General features: G+C 47.0%; 2 protein-coding genes across 5 annotated transcripts; both read left to right on the top strand.

Moving 5' to 3' along the window:
* The first annotated feature begins 9,644 nt into the window (after window positions 1-9,644).
* Window positions 9,645-18,914, top strand: Npm2 (nucleophosmin/nucleoplasmin 2). Of its 4 annotated transcripts, none has more exons than XM_057786318.1 (9): window positions 9,645-9,704; window positions 10,246-10,438; window positions 10,552-10,637; window positions 10,729-10,851; window positions 13,458-13,551; window positions 14,780-14,940; window positions 15,131-15,165; window positions 18,478-18,526; window positions 18,607-18,914. In XM_057786318.1, the coding sequence occupies exons 2-9, from the start codon at window positions 10,381-10,383 to the stop codon at window positions 18,667-18,669; spliced, it is 669 nt and encodes a 222-aa protein (XP_057642301.1). In that variant the 5' UTR covers window positions 9,645-9,704; window positions 10,246-10,380; the 3' UTR covers window positions 18,670-18,914. The 4 variants fall into 4 exon arrangements, with proteins under 4 accessions (XP_057642301.1, XP_057642303.1, XP_057642304.1 ...); XM_057786320.1 differs by having other exon boundaries at window positions 18,625-18,914; XM_057786319.1 differs by having other exon boundaries at window positions 9,685-9,727.
* LOC130884978 (60S ribosomal protein L31-like) lies at window positions 16,018-16,540 on the top strand. Its single transcript, XM_057786323.1, has one exon. The coding sequence runs from the start codon at window positions 16,139-16,141 to the stop codon at window positions 16,514-16,516; it is 378 nt and encodes a 125-aa protein (XP_057642306.1). The 5' UTR covers window positions 16,018-16,138; the 3' UTR covers window positions 16,517-16,540.
* Window positions 18,915-22,415: the final 3,501 nt, after the last annotated feature.

Here is a 22,415-nt window from a genome sequence, read left to right on the forward strand (position 1 = left end):
CATGGTTTCAGCAGTCAAGTGTAGTGTGTCCAGGGATGTGTCTCAATTAAACATGGAGATATTTAAACAGCCATGCTTTCTTTTCTAAAAGCAGTGGATACAGAAGTCCCTCTGCCTTATAAAATTAACTCAGACTGTATTTGACTCAATCCTTTAAAAAGTATGACTGGTTCAGCTGACATACTTGACATATAGTGTTATATTCTCCAGAGTTGTCCAAATGAAGCCATTCTTCCTCTTACCAGGTAATGAAATGACTACCTGCATGTAAGCAATAGCTGAAGAAAGCTCCTTTTTGTTAGTTCTCCCTTCTGCTTCTCTGATATAGGCTGGGCAGATGTTTCCCCTGGAATACCACAGAATGCATAGGCTAGATGAAGCGAATAAACACTAGTTTCTGGGGTTTATGGTGCTGTGCTGCACAGTGCTTTCAGTACGAGGGATCTCCATTGCCAGGAAGTTTACTTGTCAGAAAAGTACAAGACAGTCATGTGCATCTTACCTACACAGCCCCAAATACCAATCCTGTGCACATCCTTAGGTGTACTAATTAGTGCCTTTCTTGCTGTTTGAGCCTTTGGGAGTCGGTACTGCCTGCTTATTCCTAAAAGGCAAAAACCTATGTTTTCATGTTTATAAGACAAGTAAAGTGTCAAGAATTTTGAGGTAACAGTTGGTCAACAAAATCCCAGTGTCCTTTCTTCTCTCCCACAAAGTAATCCCAAAGGCAAGAAACTCAAGGGATGACAGTGTCTCTGTTGCATCACAGTGGAGTGTCTATGGCTAACATCTTCCACAACCCCACCAAACTTTTTAAACCTTAAGGTTGTTACTCTTCAGCTGACAAAGTTTCCACCCTGCTGTGGTATTGAGTGTCTTTTTAACCCCAGCAATTGGGAGGCAAAGGCAGGTAAATCAAGGCAGGACGATGTCTCTTAAACACACATAGAAAAGATGAAAACAAGAGGATGAATTAATTCAAGGTAGTCCATGAAGGCTACACTGCACGGCCGTTCTGGGCTTCATGATCTCTCTCTCTCTCTCTCTCTCTCTCTCTCTCTCTCTCTCTCTCTCTCTCTCTCTCTCTCGGCTACATGATCATGATCTCTCTCTCTCACACACACACGCACACTTTAATAGTTTCATAGGATTCAACCTAATGTGAAATCCAGTTGTCTTTAACTTTGTATCTTAGTCATAGAAACTATGGGTATCTGTGCTGTCCCTGGGCACTCAGAGCAAGTGTCTACATAATGATTCCAGAATCAACTTTTATGAACACCTAAGTACAAGGTGTTCTTGTACTTTGATGATTTTTAAATTTTATTGTGTCATATATATTTGTTAACCCTAATAAAGGTAATATTTTCCTACCAAATTGCAAACCAAGGAAGGAATCTTACTCGGAGTTGAAATGTTAGGTTTTTAAATTTTGTTCTTTGATACATATTCTCATGTAGGCCAGGTTGCCTCAACGTGTGACCAAGGCCAGCCTTGAATTCCTGGGCCTCTTTGACTCCATCTCATAAGTACTGGTGTTATAGTCAGGTGCCTCCATGCCTGGTAGGCTTTGAAATTTTAAGAAGTAATGACTTTGCAGAGTGTCAGTTTTCTAATGGAAAGGGACAGTCTGCAAAGATGCTATGTCTGCATATATGTCTTTATAACAGAAGAGGGCATCAGATCCCAGTATAAATGTTTGTGAGCCACCATGTGGTTGCTGGGAACTGAATTCAGGACTGCTGGAAGAGCAGTCAGTGCTCTGAATCGCTCAGCCGTCTCTCCAGCACCCATATTTACACTTTGAATTGCAGACTATTCATAAAGCACTCAACACACAGAAGCACCTAGTAACCTAATCCATCTCATCCTTGGGTTACAAGAGTGCAGTCTGAGCAGAAGAGAAGCACTTAACACTACTACTGAACCACAAGTTACACCACTCAAGCAGTGGGATTCGAGGTCTGGAGAACAAGCCCATAGGATTAAAAAAGAGTAAAAGCCAGAGATGGTGGCTCATGCCTGTAATGACAGCGATTAAAAGAGGATTCCCATGAATATCAAACCAGCCTCCTATCCTGTCTTGGAGGGACAGTGTTGGAGACATGGTCAAAAGCAGTTACTGTTCTTGCTGACAATCTGAGTTCACGCCCAGCATCTACATCAGGCAACTCACAACTGCCTGTAACTCCAGTTCCATTGGCTCCAACTTCTGGCCCTGCACTCAAATGAACATATATACATAATTTTTTTTTTTTTTCGAGACAGGGTTTTCTCTGTAGCTTTGGTGCCCATCCCGGAACTAGCTCTTGTAGACCAGGCTGGCCTCGAACTCCCAGAGATCCACCTCTGCCTCCCAAGTGCTGGGATTAAAGGTGTGCGCCACCACCACCCGGCTATACATAATTTTTGTAATTAAAAAAATATAATTTTTTTTCGAGATAGGGCTTTTTTGTGTGTAACAGGCCTAACTGTTCTGGAAACTTGCTTTCTAGACCAGGTTGGCCTTGAACTGAAGTCTACCTGCCTCTCCCAAGAGCTGGGCTTAAAGACGTGCCACCCACACCTGGCTGTAGTTCAATTTTTTTAAATAAATGGCTAATGGACAAAGTCTTAGGAAAAGCTCAGAGGAGCTTAAGCATGGTGGTGCACACCTGTAACCCACGCAGTAAGGGAGCTGTAGAGGAGTTAAATCCTGATTGTGAGTGCCTCTCCACATCCCAAAACTCCCACCAGGAAACACAATAGGTACTCCCCACAACTACTAAGGGCGAGAATTTAGTCTTAGAGTCAGAAAATACATGCCTCCCTCCAGCTCTCAAGAGCAGTTAGTAGTAACTCGTCCAAAGCCCAATTCAACTGGAAGATCAAGATAACAAGAGGGGAAGTGAAAACACGGAACACAGCCGGCCATGACTTCATCTGATTAACCACCTCTTAAATCCAGTCTGGGGCACGAGTCACAAAGAATATTGAATTACAAACTTTATTGACAGGCCATAAACACTGCAGCAGAACCGTTCCAATCTAGACAGGTTCAACAGCGACCTTCGCAGCCACACCCTTCCACGTGCCTTTTTCGTCTGCAAAGCCAACTTGTCAGTAGACTATGCTCTTTGCTTATCTGCACGCCCAGAGACCCAAAAGTCCTCCATCCCCTCCGTCCCCATCCCTAAAGTGTTAGGGCCCGCTTGTTTGAGATGATCCTAATCTTGTCTTGTTCCTTATCTGTCCCAGCAAGCAACCAAAATGTGCTCCTTCCAAGCCAGGACCAAAGGATCAGGTCACATCATGATGGATAACAAGGATGTGGCTTATGGGACGCAGTTGCGTTTGCTGCAGACAGTAGGCAGAGAGTGGAAAGTAGTACGAAGTGAATGAAGTCCCTGACGAGAATCCAGCTTCACCCGCCGCATCTGACACCAAGCAGAGCAGCTGGAACCAAAACCTGCAGGTGCGCAGCCCCGGAAGTGATCCCGCGTGTTCCTTGCGTCAGAAGGAGACGCCGCGCCTAGGTTGCAATCGGGCCGCGCAGAATCCCCAGATCAGATCCGGTCCTTGTTCCGCGCACGCGCAGTAAGGACTTATGCGCCCGGTGGTTTCTGGCTGCTACCGAGGAGCTAACTAACCTCTGGGCCCTGTGCTGGCAGAAATCTGAGTTCATTTGCATAGCGTCCTCACTCTATCCGCAGCGGTAGTCTCAGAGTCCCTGTCCCAAAGTTGGAGTGCTGAACCAGTGGAGGAAGTAGCCGGCGTAGCGGGGGTTCTGCGTAGTACTGCTCCCAGGGAAGCCCTCCCTGACCAGACCAAGAAGGCGCGACAGAAAGGCATGAAACACCTTCCAATGAATAGCAGAGATAATATGGCCAGAAGGATAGTGCAACCTTCTTTTGTCTCAGTGAAGAATTGGCCTGCAAGAGGTTGGGCTTTGATCCAAAGACCGGCTTCTAAACCTCCAAAGACACCTCAGCAAAGCAGCTCTGTAACCAGTCCCTAAACCAACCAGCCTAATGGAGAGGACGTGTGAGCCCAGACGAGGGCTGTGAGAAGTAGAGGAATCTTGAGAGGCAGGTCAACACAACTTTCTGACCCCCTGGATCTGAATGATTCCCCCCTGATTCCCTAGTTCCAGAATGGAGCGCAGCTGACTGGAAAAGAGGAAGCACTGGGCAAAACCAAGGCGCGGGTGGTAATGTAGCGCATACTGGGGTGAACCTGAGAGAAGACCCCACTCCTGGAGATGTCAAAACATTTCTGCAAAATGAATACCAATCACACAGAAACTCAGGAGGAAAACTTCATTTTACTAAGCAAAAATTCCTCAAATACAAAGAACAAAGACATTAAGGAATAAAATAAAAGAACGTTTAGGGATCTGGGGAGATGATTCAGCAGTTCGAAAGCAGTAGGTGCTCTTGTAGAGGACCCAGGTTCAATCCTCAGTACCCACATAGCGGTTCACAACCGTCCAAACCTCTAGTTTCAGGGACCTTGAATAGGTCTGACCTCGAGCCAAGATGTGCACAGACTTACAAAACATCCATCCAGATAAATTATTTTTAATTTAAAGCTTTTAAAGTAATATGAATTTAGATACATTCTTACCAGAATGTAAATGTGTCAAAATCAACAATTTGTAAAAACGAATAATATGACATGATTACGTGCTGAGTCTAGGATACAAGTTTGATTTAACTGTCAAGAATAAGAGACCGGAGTGATGGCTCAGCAGTTAAGAGTTCTTACTGCTCTACCAGAGAGCACCGGGTTCAACTCCCAGCACCCACATGGTTGCTCACAACCATCTGTAACTCCAGTTCCAGGGGATCTAACTGCCCTTCCTGGCCTCTGTGGGCACCAGGCACTCAGGTGCTCAGATCTACCATACAGACAAAACACCCATCCACATATTTTTTTAAAATATTCTATAAAAAGCACAAATGTAATATATAAACTAAGGAAAAATTAAAGATCATCTCAGTAGATATAGAATTAAAATGTAAAGAAATTCTTTTTTTTTTTTTTGGATTTTCGAGACAGGTTTCTTCGTGGTTTTTGGTGCCTGTCCTGGAGCTAGCTCTTTTTTTTTTTTTTTTTTTTTTTTTTTTTTTTTTTTTTTGGTTTTTCGAGACAGGGTTTCTCTGTGGCTTTGGAGCCTGTCCTGGAACTAGCTCTGTAGACCAGGCTGGTCTTGAACTCACAGAGATCCACCTGCCTCTGCCTCCCGAGTGCTGGGATTAAAGGCGTGCGCCACCATCGCCCGGCTTTGGAGCTAGCTCTTGTAGACCAGGCTGGCCTCAAACTCAGAGATCCGCCTGCCTCTGCCTCCCAAGTACTGGGATTAAAGGCGTGCGCCACCACCGCCCGGCTATGAAATTCTAAATTCATGATATCTTGCTCGGTTGGCAAAATACTAGCCTAGCACTGGGTTCAGTCCCTAGTGCAACATAAAGCCCACCACAGGGATTCACATTGGAAGTGGAGGCAGAAAGAGCAGAAGATTATTCCCACTGAGTGCAAAGCCAGCTTGGAATATATGAGACCTTATCTCAAAAATAACTCAGCAAAGAAGGAATAGAAAGAACCTTTTTGTGAGTGGCGATATTGGGGAACAAACCCAGGGCCTTCTATGTGGTACTGAGTGTAATCCCAACACACATTCTTAACTTAAAAGGTATGCAAAAATCTTACCAACAGCATATTTGAAGGTGAAAATGAGATCTTTCCCCTTAAAGGAAAAAGCTATCTGTGGTAACAGTGACCTGCAATTCTAACACTTGGAAGGCTGAGGCAGGAAGTTTCAAACTTCAAGGTCAATGTAAGAATAGTGTCTTAGAAAGAGCAAGAGGGAAGAGGGGAGGAAGGAGGCAGGCCAGGTGTGGCAGTGCACACTTTTAATCCTAGCACTTGGGAGGCAGAGGCAGGTGGATCTCTGTGAGTTCGAGGCCAGTCTGGTCTATAAGAACTAGTTCCAGCAGGACAGGCTCCAAAGCCATAGAGAAACCCTGTCTTGAAGAACAAAATAAATAAATAAATAAATAATTTTAAAAAACCCACTGGAACTCAAAAGACAGAGCGATACCTAAAAGTCAATTGTTTGCTCATGAATTTTTTGTTTCCAGGCTGTTCTACAATGGCTTTCTTCGTGGTTCTTCATACAAATGTGCAGCACTCTCTTCTCGTTTGCTCCTCTCCCACATGTCGCTTCCACATCACCTAGGGAACTAAAACCGCCAGTTCCCTTTCTTTCCTACAAAAGCCAGTCTTATGACATGCTTGTTTAACCTGCCCAAGACCCTCGATTTGCCTAAATTTGTTTTTGATCACTGATGGGGTAAAAGAAGGTTATTTGTACGTACTAAAAATATTGGATTAAATTTTAAAAGATATAACATTTTTCATGGCATCCAAGAACATGAAATATATATGAATTTTATATCTAAAAGCTATTGAATAATGCCAAGATGGATTAGACTGTGATGTGTTCATAACTCGCTGACTCCAAAATCACTGTGATGTCGATTGTCTTCTTGGTGGGCTTTTTGGTGGTTCGTTGTTATAGAGACAGAACACAGGGCTTCACACATGCTAGGCAAGCACTTTACCGTGAAATTACATCCTCTAGACCTGACACTGATCTCTGTATTCAATAAAATCTGAAAGTTTTGGCCGGGAAGTGGTGGCACACACCTTTAATCCCAGCACTCAGGAGGCAGAGGCAGGTGGATCTCTATGAGTTCGAGACCAGCCTTGTCCAAAACTACAGAGAAACCCTGTCTCAAAAAACAAAAAATAAATAAATAAAATAAAAAGATGCCGAGATGAGTGGACAAGAGAAGAGGAAAGGATGGCCTTTTTCAGAACTGGTGTTAGAGGAGCTGGCTATGCATTTGGGGAAAAAGCAGGAGGCGAGACGTCAACATTGAACCTCTCCTACTATATCAATAAAAATGAACTCAAAGTGATGGAATAGCACAAGTCTGGAGTCCCAGATACTCTGGAACCAGAGGAACAAAAGTTCAAGGCCATCCTTTATATCACGAGATGTTATGGAGTTCATGACCTCTGGGGAAATCAATCTGGATTATAACTGGTTCAATCTATTAAAGCTGTTAGCAAGACAACAATCTCTGAGCCAAGGTTGGGATTGCTTCCTAAAAGGGTGAGAAGGGAGAACTTTTTTTTTTTTTTTTTTTTTTTGGTTTTTCGAGGCAGGGTTTCTCTGTGGTTTTGGAGCCTGTCCTGGAACTAGCTCTTGTGGACCAGGCTGGTCTCGAACTCACAGAGATCTGCCTGACTCTGCCTCCCAAGTGCTGGGATTAAAGGCGTGCACCACCACCGCCCAGAACGGGAGAACTTTTTTTTTTCCGGGGCTGAGGACGGAACCCAGGGCCCTGCACTTCCTAGGCAAGCACTCTACCACTGAGATAAATTCCCAGCCCTGAGGGGAGGATTTGTAAAGGTAAAAAAAAAAAAAAAAAAAAAAAAAAAAAAAAAAAACACAAGAAGACCTGGAGCATCTGCACAGGCAAGGCAAGAGCTGTTCTCTGTCAAGAACAAGTAGTCAGGGTGACCACAAAATAGTCCTGAATGCCTACAGAAGCAGGTTCCAGAAGTCTAAAAGCAGTATAGCACAACTATATATGTATCCTTGTTTTATATGATGTGTGTGGTTGTTTGTTTGTTTGTTTGTTTGAGACAGGGTTTCTCTGTGTTACCCTGCCTGTCCTGGAACTGGCTTTGTAGACCAGGCTGGCCTTGAACTCACAGATCCGCCTCCCTCTGCCACCCAAGTGCTGGGATTAAAGGCCTGTGCCGCCACACCCAGCCAAGATTGTATATTTTTGCATGGGGGTGACTAAATCAGGGTTCCTGGGAACTTATATTCCAGGGACTGGAGTCAGAGACAAGCGCCTAAAGGGTACCAGGATGGATGGCTAGCATAAAAGGGAGTTTCTTTAGCAATCATGACACCATCTCAGAAAAGTTAACTCAAAATATACCATACACCTAAGAGTCAAAGCTAAAATTAGAGTCAGGTGTGGTAGTTCCCATCTATAATCCCAACACCTGGGAGGGAAGGGCAAAAGAATCTTGAGTTCAAGAACAGCCTTGCCACATAACAAGACCTTGTCTCAAAAAGGAAGGAAAGAGCTGGTTGTGGTGGCACACGCTGGTAGGATTTGCTGAAGGAAGTAGAGGCAGGAGGATCACAAGTTCGAGGCCAGCCTGAGCTACACATTTAAAAAAAAAAAAAAAGAAAAGAAAAAAAAAAAGGAGCCAAGTGGTGATGGCACATGCCTTTAATCCCAGCACTCAGGAGGCAGAGGCAGGCAGATCTCTGTGAGTTCGAGACCAGCCTGGTCTACAAGAGCTAGTGCCAGGACAGCTAGGGCTGTTACACAGAGAAACCCTGTCTCGAAAAACCAAAAAAAAAAAAAAAAAAAAAGGAAGGGGGCTGGAGAGATGGCTCAGCGGTTAAGAGCATTGCCTGCTCTTCCAAAGGTCCTGAGTTCAATTCCCAACAACCACATGGTGGCTCACAACCACCATCTATAATGCAGTCTGGTGCCCTCTTCTAGCCTGCAGGCATCACACAGACAGAATATTGTATACATAATAAATAAATAAATAAATATTTTTAAAAAAAGGAAGAAAGAAAGAAAGAAGGCAGGTAGAAAGGAGGGAAGAAAGAAAGAAAGAAAAACAATACATAATTTGGAGTGAAAAAATTTGGAATACATATATTTGGCACAAAACAAATATCCAGTATATATAAAGCACCTCTGGGGGCTGGAGAGATGCCCCAGTGGTTGAGAGCATTGGCTGCTCTTCCAGAAGACCCGGGGTTCAATTCCCAGCACTCAAATGGCAGTTCTTACCTGTATGTAACTCCAGTTCCAGGAGATCTGATGCCAATTCACATAAAATAAAGTTAAATAAATTTTTAAAAAAGAACCTCTATAACTCAATAAGAAAATAATCTCAAATAACTCAATTTTAATAATTGAACAGGCATTTTGAAAATGTCAGTTTGCTCATAACCAATAATCACTAATATTCAATATATTGAATAGTATATATCCTTTATCATCAAGGAAATGTAAATGACAAACTAAAATGAAATACCACCACCAGGCCGAAGATAACCTCAGTGGGAGAACCTTTCCTTGGAGGGAAAGAAAAACTAAATGAAATACACCCTCTAGAACGGCTAACTTTAAGAACACCAGCAATGCCACACATTGGCAAAGATGCGGAGTGCCTTACAACTTTCAGACCCTGTAAGTAGAAACGTATGACGGTCGTCATTGCCGGTGTTTCCTGCCAGAAGATGGTGTCTCCAAGTAGCAAAGATATCCTCTCTCTTGGTTACCTCAGTAAGTCCCCACTGGCTGTGAACAGCGGTTCTGGCCTAGGGCCTCTTTCTAGGCCAACAGCAGCAACTTCACCTGGAAACTAAAGGAAATGCAAAGTCTCTTGGCCCCACCTAGACCAGCTCAATGGGGAATCACTGGAGGTGATGCTCAACAGTCAGGTGCCAGGTGATTCCAGCTCAGGAGGGGACTAAGGAAGGAAGAAGGGCTACCTCTTTAAGGCTAATTGGGTACCTCCCCTCCTCTTCCCCAGGCTTCTTAACAGCCTGGTGTGGGAAGCAGGTCCTTAGGTGAATCTCGGAAGTCAGATGAGGACAGCAGTTTGAGGTATGACCCACGCCTGGAGCACAGTAAGCTTGAGCAGGGGATGAGTCTGACTTGGAGCCAACTGGACACAACCCTGGTGTCTGCTCCCTCTCCACGCTGGGGTTCTGGAAGGGGCCCCAAGGCTGTCAAATAGTCTCTCTGCAAGCTTCCAAGCTTGGGCTAGACAAAATCACCATTCTCTCTGCTGCTGTTTTGAGTGTTTGTCTCAGATCTGGGGATGTTCTGTTTTGTTTTGTTTTTTTTTGGTTTTTTTTTTTTTTTTTTTTTTTGGTTTTTCAAGACAGGGTTTCTCTGTGGCTTTGGAGCCTGTCCTGGAACTAGCTCTGTAGACCAGGCTGGTCTCGAACTCACAGAGATCCGCCTGCCTCTGCCTCCCGAGTGCTGGGATTAAAGGCGTGCGCCACCATCTCTGGGGATGTTCTGATCAGGTCTCTGGAGAAGGGGGCGGGGGTGGGGGGTGGACGACTTGGCCTCTAGGGGTTTTCGATGGCTATCGGCTATAGCCATAATTCCCCAGGCCTCAAGCAGGTTTTCCTTACAGAGGGCTGAGAGCTTAGCTTCTGCATTACTCGGGAGATAGAATAGCTGCGTTCCAAAGCAGAGACCCAGGACCCCGCCGTACCACTGACTTGCTTCTGTCCCCCGACACCTGCATCAAGCTACCCAGGAAAGCTCCATGAGTCGCCAAAGCACCAGCAGTGTGACAGAAAACACATCAAGGATCATGCTTTGGGGTAAGGGTAAGACTGTCCCCAGCAAAGGTGGAATGGGGTTGCTGGTGAACCGTGCCCTGATGTGGGGGAGCCCACGAGCCTCCCAAACCCATGCTGCTTTCTTCTCCATGTAGGCGGTGAGCTCAATCAGGACAAGCAGACTTGCACCTTTAAACCCCAAGTGGAGAGGAAGGACAGCTGTAAACTGTTGCTCAGCACGGTGGGTGTCTCCCCAGGAGGGGAGGAAGGCTGGGACAGGAGCAGTTCTCTGGTCTCAACAGGTAACAGCTTTTTCCCATCATCCTTCTCAGATCTGCTTGGGGGAGAAAGCCAAAGAGGAGGTGAATCGCGTGGAAATCCTGCCCCCAGCAAACCAGGAAGACAGAAAACTACCAGTCACCATTGCCTCCCTGAAGGCCTCTGTCCTGCCTATGGTGAGTCTCTCCCTTCAGGCCCAGGGAAGCTATCTGCTCTAGCATCACCCTCCAAGGGGCCTGGACATAAATGGAGGTGCCTTCATGCCCTGGACTTACAGTCATGTAGCATGGCCCTGACCACAGTGGACAGCCATCCCAATTCCTGCTTCCCAGAAGCAAACATGAACAAGCCAAATAGCCCCTCCAACAGTGTCACATTTGAGCAATTTACTACTAGTCAGCAAGACCTTGTTGGGAGCTTGTATTTGGCTCGTGTGTCTGGAGAGGCTCTTCCTTCTAGTGATGAATCTCATGCTGTCCACAGTGAATCATTAATCGTGAATAATGGCAGGTTTGTAGTCTGGAGGTTTTAAAAAGTTCTTCAGGAGTGGGGCAAGTGTGTTTCCGTAGCACTTGTGGCGATCAGAGGACAGCTTTCCAGGAGCTGAGTCTCTCCTGCTGTGGGTTCCAGGAATTGAACTCAGGTTACCAGACTAAGGCAGCAAGGGCTTTTACCTGCTGAGCCATCTCGCCTGCCCTTGTCTGTTTGAGACAGGCTCTCATAATCTCAAAACTATAATTTTCTGGCCTCACCCTCTCTGGTGCCGGGATTACAGATATGCCAACACACCGGGCCCTTTTCCCTTTCCTAGAACTTCACTGCCTTGCCCCATGGGCTCGGACTTTTGGTATAATACAAATGCTCCCTGACTTAAAACTAGGTTTGTAAGTTGAAAACTTTCACGAGGGCTGGAGAGATGGCTCAGTGGTTAAGAGCATTGCCTGCTCTTCCAAAGGTCCTGAGTTCAATTCCCAGCAACCACATGGTGGCTCACAACCATCTGTAAAGAGGTCTGGCGCCCTCTTCTGGCCTTCAGTCATACAGACAGAATATTGTATACATAATAAATAATATTTAAAAAAAAAAGAAAACTTTCACGACTGGGAAAAGCATTTACTATGCTCATCCCGTGACGCACCCTAGTTTAGCCCCCTGACTTGCTGTGGAAGCATCATTTGTTGGCCTTTGAGAAAGCGGGGTGGGGAGAGCGTCATGAAGCTCCTTGCCGTGGCCCTGACTACACAGGCTCCTATCAAAATTATCACTGGCCTAGGAAAAGATCAAAATTCAGAATTCAGGTGTGTTTTCCATCGAATGGGTTTAGCTTTCGCTTCACCGTAAAGTCAAATCTCCAGAGTGATTGGGAACCGTAATCAGATAAATATGAGCTGACGATCTTTCCTCTTTCTTGATTTGAGATGACTCTCCATGAGGTGATTGACAGATACCCTTCACCAAATGAATGAAGCCCCCATCTAGTCCTCCTGGGCTTTAAAGCTTTTATTTTTATTCATGAGTAGGGAGTTTAAACGTCATCAACTGCTTTTTAAAGAAGATTTTTACTTATTTCTATTTTCCCTGTGTGAGTGTTTTGCCTGTGTATGTCTGCACACACATTTGAACCTGGTTCCCACAGAGGCCAGAAGGGGGCCTGGGAACTGGAGTGGCGGGTGGTCGTGAAACACTGGGTGGGTTCTGGAACTCGAGCTCGGCTCCTCTTGAAGAGCAGCCAGTCCTTCTTTCCAGCCCCTCAAATGTTTTTGACTCCCTTGATCCCAGGTCCTTCCTCCACATCCCATTACCCTGTACACACCGTCATGTTGAGAGAATGGCATTTGAGCCTTTTGGGTCCTTTACTTAATCATGTGAATTCTCGATTCACTTTAATACATTGACATCTTTTTGGGGGTGCAGTTTGAAGACAAGGTTTCTCTGTGTAGCTACGACTACCTTGAAACTTGCTCTGTAAACCAGGCCAGCCTCAAACTCAGATCTGCCTGCCTCTGCCACCCGAGCTCAGCTTGACATCTTTCTTTACTTAAGGATTCCTCTGGGTTGTGGGGGCAGTGAACGTGGCACAGCGCACATGTGGCAATCAGAACAGCTTCGTGGAGTTCTTCTCCCTCAAGCCTGCTGTGAGTTCAGGGCCTGAACTCCGGCTGCCAGGCTTGCTCAGCAGGGCCCTTTCCTTCCTGAACACCCACCAGCTGAGCCATCTCACTTCTTTCTTTACTTTGTTTCCATTTTGTTCTTGTTCTTTGAGACCCAGTCCAAAATGGTCTCAAACTGTCAGTGGTCCTTCCGGCCGTCCCTCCTCCCAAGTGCTGGGATACAGGTGTACACCACAGAATTCCCTTTTGTTCTTGTTGTTTCTTTGCCTGTTTGTTTTTTAAGACAGGGTTTCTCTTTGTAGCCCTGACTATTCTGGAACTAGCTCTGTAGACTAGGCTGGCCTTGAACTCACAGAGATCCACCTGCCTCTGCCTCAGTGCTGGGATTAAAGGTGTACACCACCACCAGCTTTTTTTTTTTTTCTTCAGTGAAAAACAGAAAAGAGAATAATCCGGTGTGGCCATATTGTGAAGCGGATCATTCTGTGTCTGGGGTTGTTTCGTTTTGAGATGGCCTCACTCGTGTCACCCAAACTGGCTGGAACTTAAAATCCTCCTGCCTTTGCCTCTTCCATGCTGGGATGACATCATGGTGTGATCAGCCCCTACCAGGGGGCCGGGTTGAGTTCCCTGTGTCTCCTATGTTGCTCTGATGTCCCTTCCCACCACAGGTCACAATGACAGGTGTGGAGCTTTGTCCCCCAGTGACTTTCCGGCTCCGGGCTGGTTCAGGACCTGTGTTCCTCAGTGGCCAGGAATGTTATGGTAAGTTGAGGTGTCCTGGGTACCTGAGGCCTTAGGAGAGTCTTGACTTTTTTTTTTTTTTTTTTTTTTTTTTTTTTTTTTTTTTTGGTTTTTCGAGACAGGGTTTCTCTGTGGTTTTGGAGCCTGTCCTGGAACTAGCTCTTGTAGACCAGGCTGGTCTCGAACTCACAGAGATCCGCCTGCCTCTGCCTCCCGAGTGCTGGGATTAAAGGCGTGCGCCACCACCGCCCGGCCCCTTGACTTTTTTTTACGACTCCTCCAAGGGCAAATGACTGCCAGTGAACTAACTAGAAGGCTGTGACAGGGCTGTAGCCTTAAGTCTTCACTTGCCTTTCCATGTTTGCTGTGGGCCTCAGGCCTGAGCTGTATCTGAGAGTGGTGTGGCCCTTGTTTCAACTTCAGAGACTATTGCAGGATAAACAGGGTCTTCCAAGACTGGCCGTGGTGACACAGCCTGGAAATCTCAGCTCAAGGCCAGCCTGGGCTACGTGGCGAGACCCTATGTCCAAAAAGAGAAGCTCTTAACTCTAACTAGAATTTGGGAGTATTTCAAAGATGGCTACTAGTAGGCATGAAGCTATAGCAGTAACATGGCCAACAACACAAGCCACCTGCCATGCTGTCACCTCTTAAGATCCCCCTCACAGCCTGGTGATAGTAACACCTACCTTTAATCCCAGCACTCAGAATGCAGAAGCAGGTGGATGTCTGAGTCTGAGGCCAGCCTGGTCTACAGTGAGTTCCAGGACAGCCAGGGCGACAAACAAACAAACAAACAAACAAACAAAAAAAAAAAAACAAGAAGATCCACCTCACATTAGACACCACCTCTGAACAGGTCCCACCACCTCAACATGGCACACTGAGGACCAGGTTTCTAGAACATGAACCTTGGAGATCTAAGCCATACTGTAACCCCACCATCTACATCTCCCCTGCTTGTCCACCTTTAGCCTTGTCCCAGTCCAGTTCTCAATACACATCCTCCTCCTGCCTGCCCTCCTTCCCCTAGCCTGCATGGAGACTTCCTGTCCCCTGCTTCACCCTGGGCCCTACTGGAGAAAGGGACAGAAAGGATATGACTTGCTACAGATGGTGGCCGCGTGCTTGTGTGGGGGATAAACTTAGAGCAGAAAGGGATGGTGTGGAAGGAGCTAGGCATTAACTCAGATGTTCTGGTTTCTTCCCCACCCTGCCCTATTCCTGCCTACCTCCCATGCCATCACAGAGACTTCAGACCTACCCTGGGAAGATGACGAGGAAGAGGAGGAAGAGGAGGTGGAGGAGGAAGATGAAGATGAAGATGTGGATTTGGATTTATCAATAGAAGAGACACCTACCAAACAAGTCAAAAGGGCTGCTCCCCACAAGCAGACGAGCCTGGCTAAGGTTGGGGGAAAGGAATGAGATTGGGCACGAGGATCCAAGCTAGGCCTCCCAGGTTGGGCATTTGGTGCCAGCTAAGGTCACTACCACTGAAGTTCTGTGGGTCTGAGTTGGAACTGCTCAGTACTTGAGTGTGTTCTAGTTCTAGGTCTTGGGGTTGACTCTCCAAATAACACTTGGTTTTTATTTCCAGAAAAAAAAGCTAGAAAAAGAGGAGGAGGCAGCAAGGTAACTCACTCTGTTATTTCCCCACCATGGTCACCACCAAGGATCGCAACCAAGGCTTCTGGCATGTTAAGCAAACAGGGTGCTACTGGGTAACAGCCCCAAACTTTGTGTTTGGCTTCATTTGGTGCTTTGTTTTGTTTGAGACAGAGTATCAGTAAATTGCCCAGCCAGGCCTTAAACTCACTGTATAGCCCTGGCAGGCCATGGCTATGTGATCCTCTTGCTTCAACCTCCCTGGGGACTGGGATGACAGGTCTGGGTACCAGGCCCAGCTGAAACAGCAGAAGTTCTTCTGTGAGGGAGCTAGTCCTGGGGAGCAGCTATAGGCAATGTGTTTCCACACATGCGCACGTGGGGATCCAACAGCTCTGGAAGCTGACACAGCCCTTAAAGCATGAACAATCCTTCTGACCCGACTCTACCTGAGGTAACTCCCCCACCAAAAAAAAAAAAAAAAAATTTCGAGATCTACACTCAAACTCAAACTGGCCTTACCTGACCGTCCTGGAAATAGTGACATTCTAAATGTCTGCCAATGAGAGTTGACCAAACAGTCTCCTATTAATTTTTTTTTCTTCTCTGTGGAGTAAGTCAAATGGAACATATGTTGTCTTTGAAAGCATGCTAACAACCTAGAAAGGGACATAATAAAGAGAACAGAGCACGGGTTTGGGTTCATTTGATGTCTTGTATTTTAGGAACAGCTTGGCTAAAGTTATACAAAAGATTAACATTGGAAAGTAATGAAAAGCATAAGTAATTTATCCTCATGTCTGTTTGCTAAATTATTTGCTAATTATGTGAGTGAGGTTAACATTAATTTTATAGTAAAAAAAATCTAATATCAGCTCTTCTTTAAAGTATATTTAAGGGACAACTTATTCATCCAGACCAGACCAATTTCAATAAAACACCAGTCTCAGGACGCAGAACAATAAGCCACCAAGAGCCTTTCCAGCTTGGGCCCGGCAAAATGGCTCCCACAAAGAAGGGTGGCAAGAATAAGAAGGGCCGTTCTGCCATCAACGAGGTGGTGACCCGAGAATACACCATCAACATTCACAAGCGCATCCATGGTGTGGGCTTCAAGAAGCGTGCTCCTAGGGCACTCAAAGAAATCCGGAAATTTGCCATGAAGGAGATGGGGACTCCAGATGTGCAGATTGATACCAGGCTCAATAAAGCCATCTGGGCCAAAGGAATAAGGAATGTTCCATATCATATCCGGGTACGTTTGTCCAGAAAACGTAATGAGGATGAGGACTCACCAAACAAACTCTACACATTGGTAACTTACGTGCCTGTTACCACATTCAAAAATCTACAGACAGTCAATGTGGATGAGAACTAACCTACTGAATCTCAAATAAAGTTGGAGAACTACTTTCAAAAAAAAAGCCACCAAGACTAGAGACCAGCCGGCGGTGGTGGCGCACGCCTTTAATCCCAGCACTTGGGAGGCAGAGGCAGAGGCAGGCGGATCTCTGTGAGTTCGAGACCAGCCTGGTCTACAAGAGCTAGTTCCAGGACAGGCTCCAAAACCACAGAGAAACTCTGTCTCGAAAAACAAAACAAAACAAAACAAAAAAAAAGACTAGAGACCTCCACCTGAGAAGGAACCAAGGCAAATCCCTGAGGTTCCCAAGGCTGTGGAAGCCCCCTCTGCTAACCAGAAACTCAGACTCAATCCAATTCAAACCTCCGTCCAACCGGAGAGCATTCTAAGTCCCCTAACCAGCCAGTGCCATGGGGACAGCAGGGTGCATGTGAAGATCAGGTACCTGAGGTTTGTTGAGATAAAACACTTGAGCAGTTTAAAGGGGTGAATGGCAGACTGGATGCAAGGATGGCAAATTCTGAAAAAAAAAAAAAAAAAAAAAAAAACAACTGAAAGAAAGCTGGAGACTTTTCCTCTCTGCTTACCTCGGCACTGAAGTCCCAAGGCAAGAGTGAACTTGTCTCCAGGATAAAAGCCAGGAATGGTAGCGCAGCAAGCAGGACCATCAACAAGACACTTATGACACACACCCCAGGCACGTTTCAGAATCCCTAGAGTTCTGGAGTCTCTTTGGTTTGTAATTCTGAGGACGAATCTCTTCATTCCCCACCCAAGAGACCCCCACATCAATCATGTCAACAAGCCTCTTAACTGTACCAAGATCCCATCCAACACAGTCTAACAAAACAACAGCCTCAATCTGCCTGTCCTATAATTGAAAGGAAGAAAAAGAGACCAAAACATTTTGACGTTGAGCGTGGTAACACATGCCTTTAATCCCAGCACTCAGGATGCAGAAGCAGGTGTAACAGTTCTAAGCCAGCTGGGTCTTCTCTATAGGAAGGATGTCCAGGGCTACTGATAGACCCTGTCTCAAACAAAATGCATTTGAGTATAGATATTGTCCATTGAACCTGTACCCTTGTACCTCCTAACCATCCCTTTTATACCATCCCCCTCCAGTTATGAAAAAAAGACTTTTTTTGTTTTGTTTTTCAAGACAGGGTTTCTCTTTCTCTATAGCCCTGGCTGTCCTGAAATTCGCTCTAAAGACTAGGCCAGCCCCGAATTTACAGAGATGTGTCTGCCTCTGCCTCCCGAGTGCTGGGGTGCACCACCACCACCAGGCGATAACGGTATTCTTTTTCATACCTGAAAGAAAAACAATAGAAGTCTAAGAAGAAAACACTCTTAAAGAGACAGAACAGGCCGGGCAGTGGTGGCGCACGCCTTTAATCCCAGCACTCGGGAGGCAGAGGCAGGTGGATCTCTGTGAGTTCGAGGCCAGCCTGGTCTACAAGAGCTAGTTCCAGGACAGGCTCCAAAACCACAGAGAAACCCTGTCTCGAAAAACCAAAAAAAAAAAGAGACAGAACAGAAAAAGGAAATAAGCAAAGCTGCGGTTGAGCTCAGCGACAGAGGACTTGCCTAGCATGCTAGAAATCAAGTCTGTTCCCTTCCCGCAACACCGCAAAAAATTAGATTCAGATGTGGGTTGGGTATAAGGTTCAGTGGTGGAGTGTTTCCTTTGAATGCATAAAGCCTTAAGTTCAATCCTTAGCACTGCAAAAAAAAAAAAAAAAAAAAAAAAAAAAAAAAAAAAAAAAAAAAAAAAACACACACAGGAGGGGACAGAACAGCAGGAGGGATAGCCAGGTGGAGGGACAATCCTGCACCTTTAGCTGTCTGAGTCCGCCCCTCTCTAGATGAGCTGCCCCAGCTCTGCTCCTGCTTGCAGCTCTTGGGAGGGCTCATCTATGATCTATGGCATAAAGCTCCACTATCTTGCCCACTCTGTCCCTATTCCTTTCCAGGCCCGGCCCTCCGGAAAAGAGCCTCTGGAGGAAGGTGATCATTGAGAAGGTGAGCCTTGAGAAGGAAGGCTGCCAGGGAGGGAGGGAGGGAGGGAGAGAGGGAGGACGGGAGGGAGAAAGACTCTTCAGTCTCCCTCATCTGCACAGGGGAAAGCTACACCCAAACCTAGGAAGTCAGCATCCAAGAAATGAAGAGCACCTTGGTGTCTCCCAAGTCCCAGGGAGGTGACGACCAGCTGTGCTCTGGAACAAGTGTCCAGCCCCTCCACCTGAACCTAAATGTAATAGTGTTGTGGGGGCCACACAGGAGCCCTACAACCCGGCCTTTCTGTTTCAAGAGGCTCTTGGAGAAGAACCCCCACAAACATGCATAAGCCACAATAAAATTTGCATGATCAGAATCTCCCTCCGTCCTTTCCCTGGGTGGATCTCCTTGTTGCTGCACTAGCTCATGTGCCCAGCAGAGGGCAACCGCGAGCAAGAAACTGGCCCCAGGTTGCTCTTTCTGGTTTCCATCCCAGGATTGGATGAAGGCCTAGGCATCAGGCCTCTGCCCTGTCCTCTGTGAGCTGGGGCAGGTGAGGTTTACAAGTATAGAACTCTGGGACCCAACCAGCTTTTGCTACCAGGAAGGGCCTGACCCAGGCCCAAACTGCTCCATTTCTCTCTTAGCAGGCAATTGTCACCAATGGGACACCCACTGGGGGACAATCTAGGCTACTACAGTTGAGACTAGGCCCATACACTTAGCAGGACACAGGCCTGTTCCAGGATGAGGCCAGCTAACAGTTGGAAAACAGCAGGTGGCTACTGCTTGGCTCTGGCTCTTTAGCATCCTTAGCATGCTGAGGTAACTTTGGAGCCTGTTCACAGAGGGTGGTCAAGACTTCATCCCAGATCTGAGTGAGACACAAGACAATCCCAGAGGCTGTGCTTGTGGGGGAACCCGTGCTCTTCCTACCCCACCCCGGCAACCCTATCAGATCAGAAACAAGCTGATGAAGAGCTGTCCCCACCTATGAGTCCCAGGAAGTGGCTTCAACTCCTATTCCACTCCTTGACCCTTGGTGCAGATGATGCTCTCCTGCCGGGCTCGCTGGTGTCCGTCACAACTATGGGCGAGCCACACTAGCTGCCCACTTCCACCCCCTTCCAAATCACCTGCAGCCTGATGGGAGCTCAAAGCCAACAGCATGATCTCAGTTCCTGGGAAAAGCTTTGGAGGGAGGAACACAGCGAATAAAGAGAACCTAAGGAGGTTCCTGGGAACAGGCAGCTGCCATGAAAGGAAGTGGAGGGAAGCTAACAAGGCTGTTCCTGTGAATCCGGCTGACCTGAGGAAGGAGACGGCTCCAAGCGTCCACCCAGAAGGAAAGCAGCCATGGCAGCAGGAGCTACAAGCCTAGGGTATACAGACTGTCCCAGACTTGCTCCTTTAGCCATCACAACCATCCCCCGATGTGGGTGATATTAGCTTCACTTCCTAAAGGAGAAAAGCAAAGCCAAGAGGCTAGCAGTCTGCACCTAGGTCAGGGAGCAAGAGGAGGAGCAAGGGTGTCTGGCCTCAGAAGCTTTGCCTTGAGCACTCTACCCATGAGAGGGTTTCCTGCCAGTATGCAGGAACTCTTGTAAGCTGAGGGAGGGGGCTAGAGGGCAGTCCTCTGTGTGAGCGAAGCCTATTCAGCCAGGGGAGGACATAGCAGGGACTTACTCCTGCAGACCCAGACAAGGCTCTACACATCGGGGCACTTAAATATACCCGTTCCACACATGGGGCTGACCAACAGGTACAGCACTGACCACCTGCCTGGATTTGCAGGCCTGTAGCAGGGTCAGATATCAGCCCACATTGCTAGGGGTACTCTTTGCCCTGACCCCAGCCCTACCCCCAGTGTTCCTACAGGAAGAGGATGGCCAGGCTGAGGCCAGCAGCAAGTCTGCTGCGGAGGATGGGCTGTGCTGCAGCAGCAGGGTCATAAGGTACCTGTGAGACAGCCCCAAATGGACTTGGCACTGAGGGTGGAGACTAGAATTTTGGTAGCCACCTCTCGCTCTGCTTAGTACCTCTCAGTGCCCTCCGTAAATGTAAACAGACCCTCCCTCCCTAGCTCACTCCATCAGCGGAGACAAGCCTGTCAAAGTTTAGGTAAACTGAGGCTGAACCACAGAGCCATTGTCTCCCTTTCCCCTCCTTGGCAACAGGGATCCTTTGTCTCAACTGACATTCATGATGGCAGCCATTGTCTTTTTCGAAAAGAGAACCTAGAGCCAGAGAAATGAGCTTTCCAAGTCACATAGTAAGGGATGCAGACAGCTCCAGAACCCAGTCCCCATTCCCCACTCTTTCTCTCGTGGCCTGCTACTGCCTCCCCCAGGACAGTAAGAGAGTAAACCTGAAAGCCAGGCCTGAAAGCGCCAAATGACAAGGGACGAGATGTCAAGGATACTTCACACAAAGCAGGCCACCCTACATCCCGCTGGTACCAGATTCTGGCTGAGCCTCAAGACTACATTTCACTACTGGCATCTGTTACCATGGAGACTTCGGCTGCAGGAAGGGCTAGCCAGTGAGTGACGACAGGCCCTGTCCCCAGTGACCAGAAACAGGTGCTCAGGCTCAGAAGCCTTGAGTTCTCACTGCCTCCTGGCGGATGAACTCAAGAACACACAGGATGCCCTGGCCTGTGTCTGTCCTCTGCTTCCAGATGACACCACCCCCGTTAAATTCCAAGTCTCTAGCTGTCTCCTCCATGTACCTGACCCCTTCAGCATCAGCCCACCTGATGCCTTGGACTGAATTCAGGTGGAGGAGAGGCCTTTAAACACCCTGCCCTGGAGCGAGCGGGCCTGAGTGAAAATGAGGTCATATGGGGGGGGGGGGGGGAGTGCCCCGCAGGGACCGAGAGGTGAGCAGGCTGGAGCTGCTTCTAAGAACATCAGACTGTGTTGCTGCACTGTACCGTGCTAGGCACTGGGTCCTTAGCCCCTTGACCCAGCCACACATCCTGTTAGAGATGAGGTATCATTGACCTTCTAGTTTTGACTTTTTTTTTCCTTTTATTTTTGGAACACAGGGTTTCTCTTTGTAGTCCTGGCTGTCCTGCAATTTGCTCTGTAGACCAGGCTGGCCTCATACTCAGGAGATCCCCCTGCCTCTGCCTTGAGAGTGCTCCAACTAAAGGTGTGTGTCCCACCACACCCAACTCTGACTTAAAGAGGAACATGGGATGTACTCACTCATATTTGGTTTCTAGCCATAAATAAAGGACATTGATCCTAGAGAAGCTAAATAAGAAGGTGAACCCAAAGAAAAACATATAGACATCCTCCTGAACAGTAACCTTCATCAGGCGATGAAAGGAGACAGAGACAGAGACCAACATTGGAGCACCGGACTGAAGTCTCACGATCCAAAGGAGGAGCAGAAGGAGAGAGAGCATGAGCAAGGAACTCAGGACCCACACACTGAGACAATGGGGATGTTCTATCGGGAACTCACCAAGGCCTGCTGGCCGGGGTCTAAAAAAGCATGGGACAAAACCGGACTCACTGAACATAGCGGACAATGAGGACTACTGAGAACTGAAGAACAATGGCAATGGGTTTTTGATCCTACTGCACGTACTGGCTTTGTGAGAGCCTAGGCAGTTTGGATACTCCTCTTAATAGACCGGTATGGAGGTGGATGGTCTTTGGACTTCCCACAGGGCAAGGAACCCTGATTGCTCTTAGGGCAGACGAGGGAGGGGGACTTGATTGGGGGAGGGGGAGGGAAATGGGAGGTGGGGAGGAGGCAGAAATCTTAAATAAATAAATAAATAAATAAATAAATGAATAAATAAATGAATAAATAAATAAATAAAAAGATATGGTTTCATGTCCCAGGCTGGTCTCAGACCTGCTGTGTAGCCGAGGATGCTGATGACCTTGAACTGATT

The sequence above is a fragment of the Chionomys nivalis genome, chromosome 12 (assembly GCF_950005125.1).
Source record: "Chionomys nivalis chromosome 12, mChiNiv1.1, whole genome shotgun sequence".
In the NCBI taxonomy this organism is placed as follows: Eukaryota; Metazoa; Chordata; class Mammalia; order Rodentia; family Cricetidae; genus Chionomys; species Chionomys nivalis.

What these genes read in the sequence shown, in the direction of transcription:
- Npm2 (XM_057786318.1), top strand. Translation starts at nt 10,381, where the DNA reads ATGAGTCGCCAAAGCACCAGCAGTGTGACAGAAAACACATCAAGGATC. An exon ending in ATCAAGGATCATGCTTTGGG is followed by an intron (nt 10,439 to 10,551) that starts GTAAGGGTAAGA and finishes TTCTCCATGTAG; the next exon opens with GCGGTGAGCTCAATCAGGAC. An exon ending in AAAGAGGAGGAGGCAGCAAG is followed by an intron (nt 15,166 to 18,477) that starts GTAACTCACTCT and finishes ATTCCTTTCCAG; the next exon opens with GCCCGGCCCTCCGGAAAAGA.
- LOC130884978 (XM_057786323.1), top strand. Translation starts at nt 16,139, where the DNA reads ATGGCTCCCACAAAGAAGGGTGGCAAGAATAAGAAGGGCCGTTCTGCC.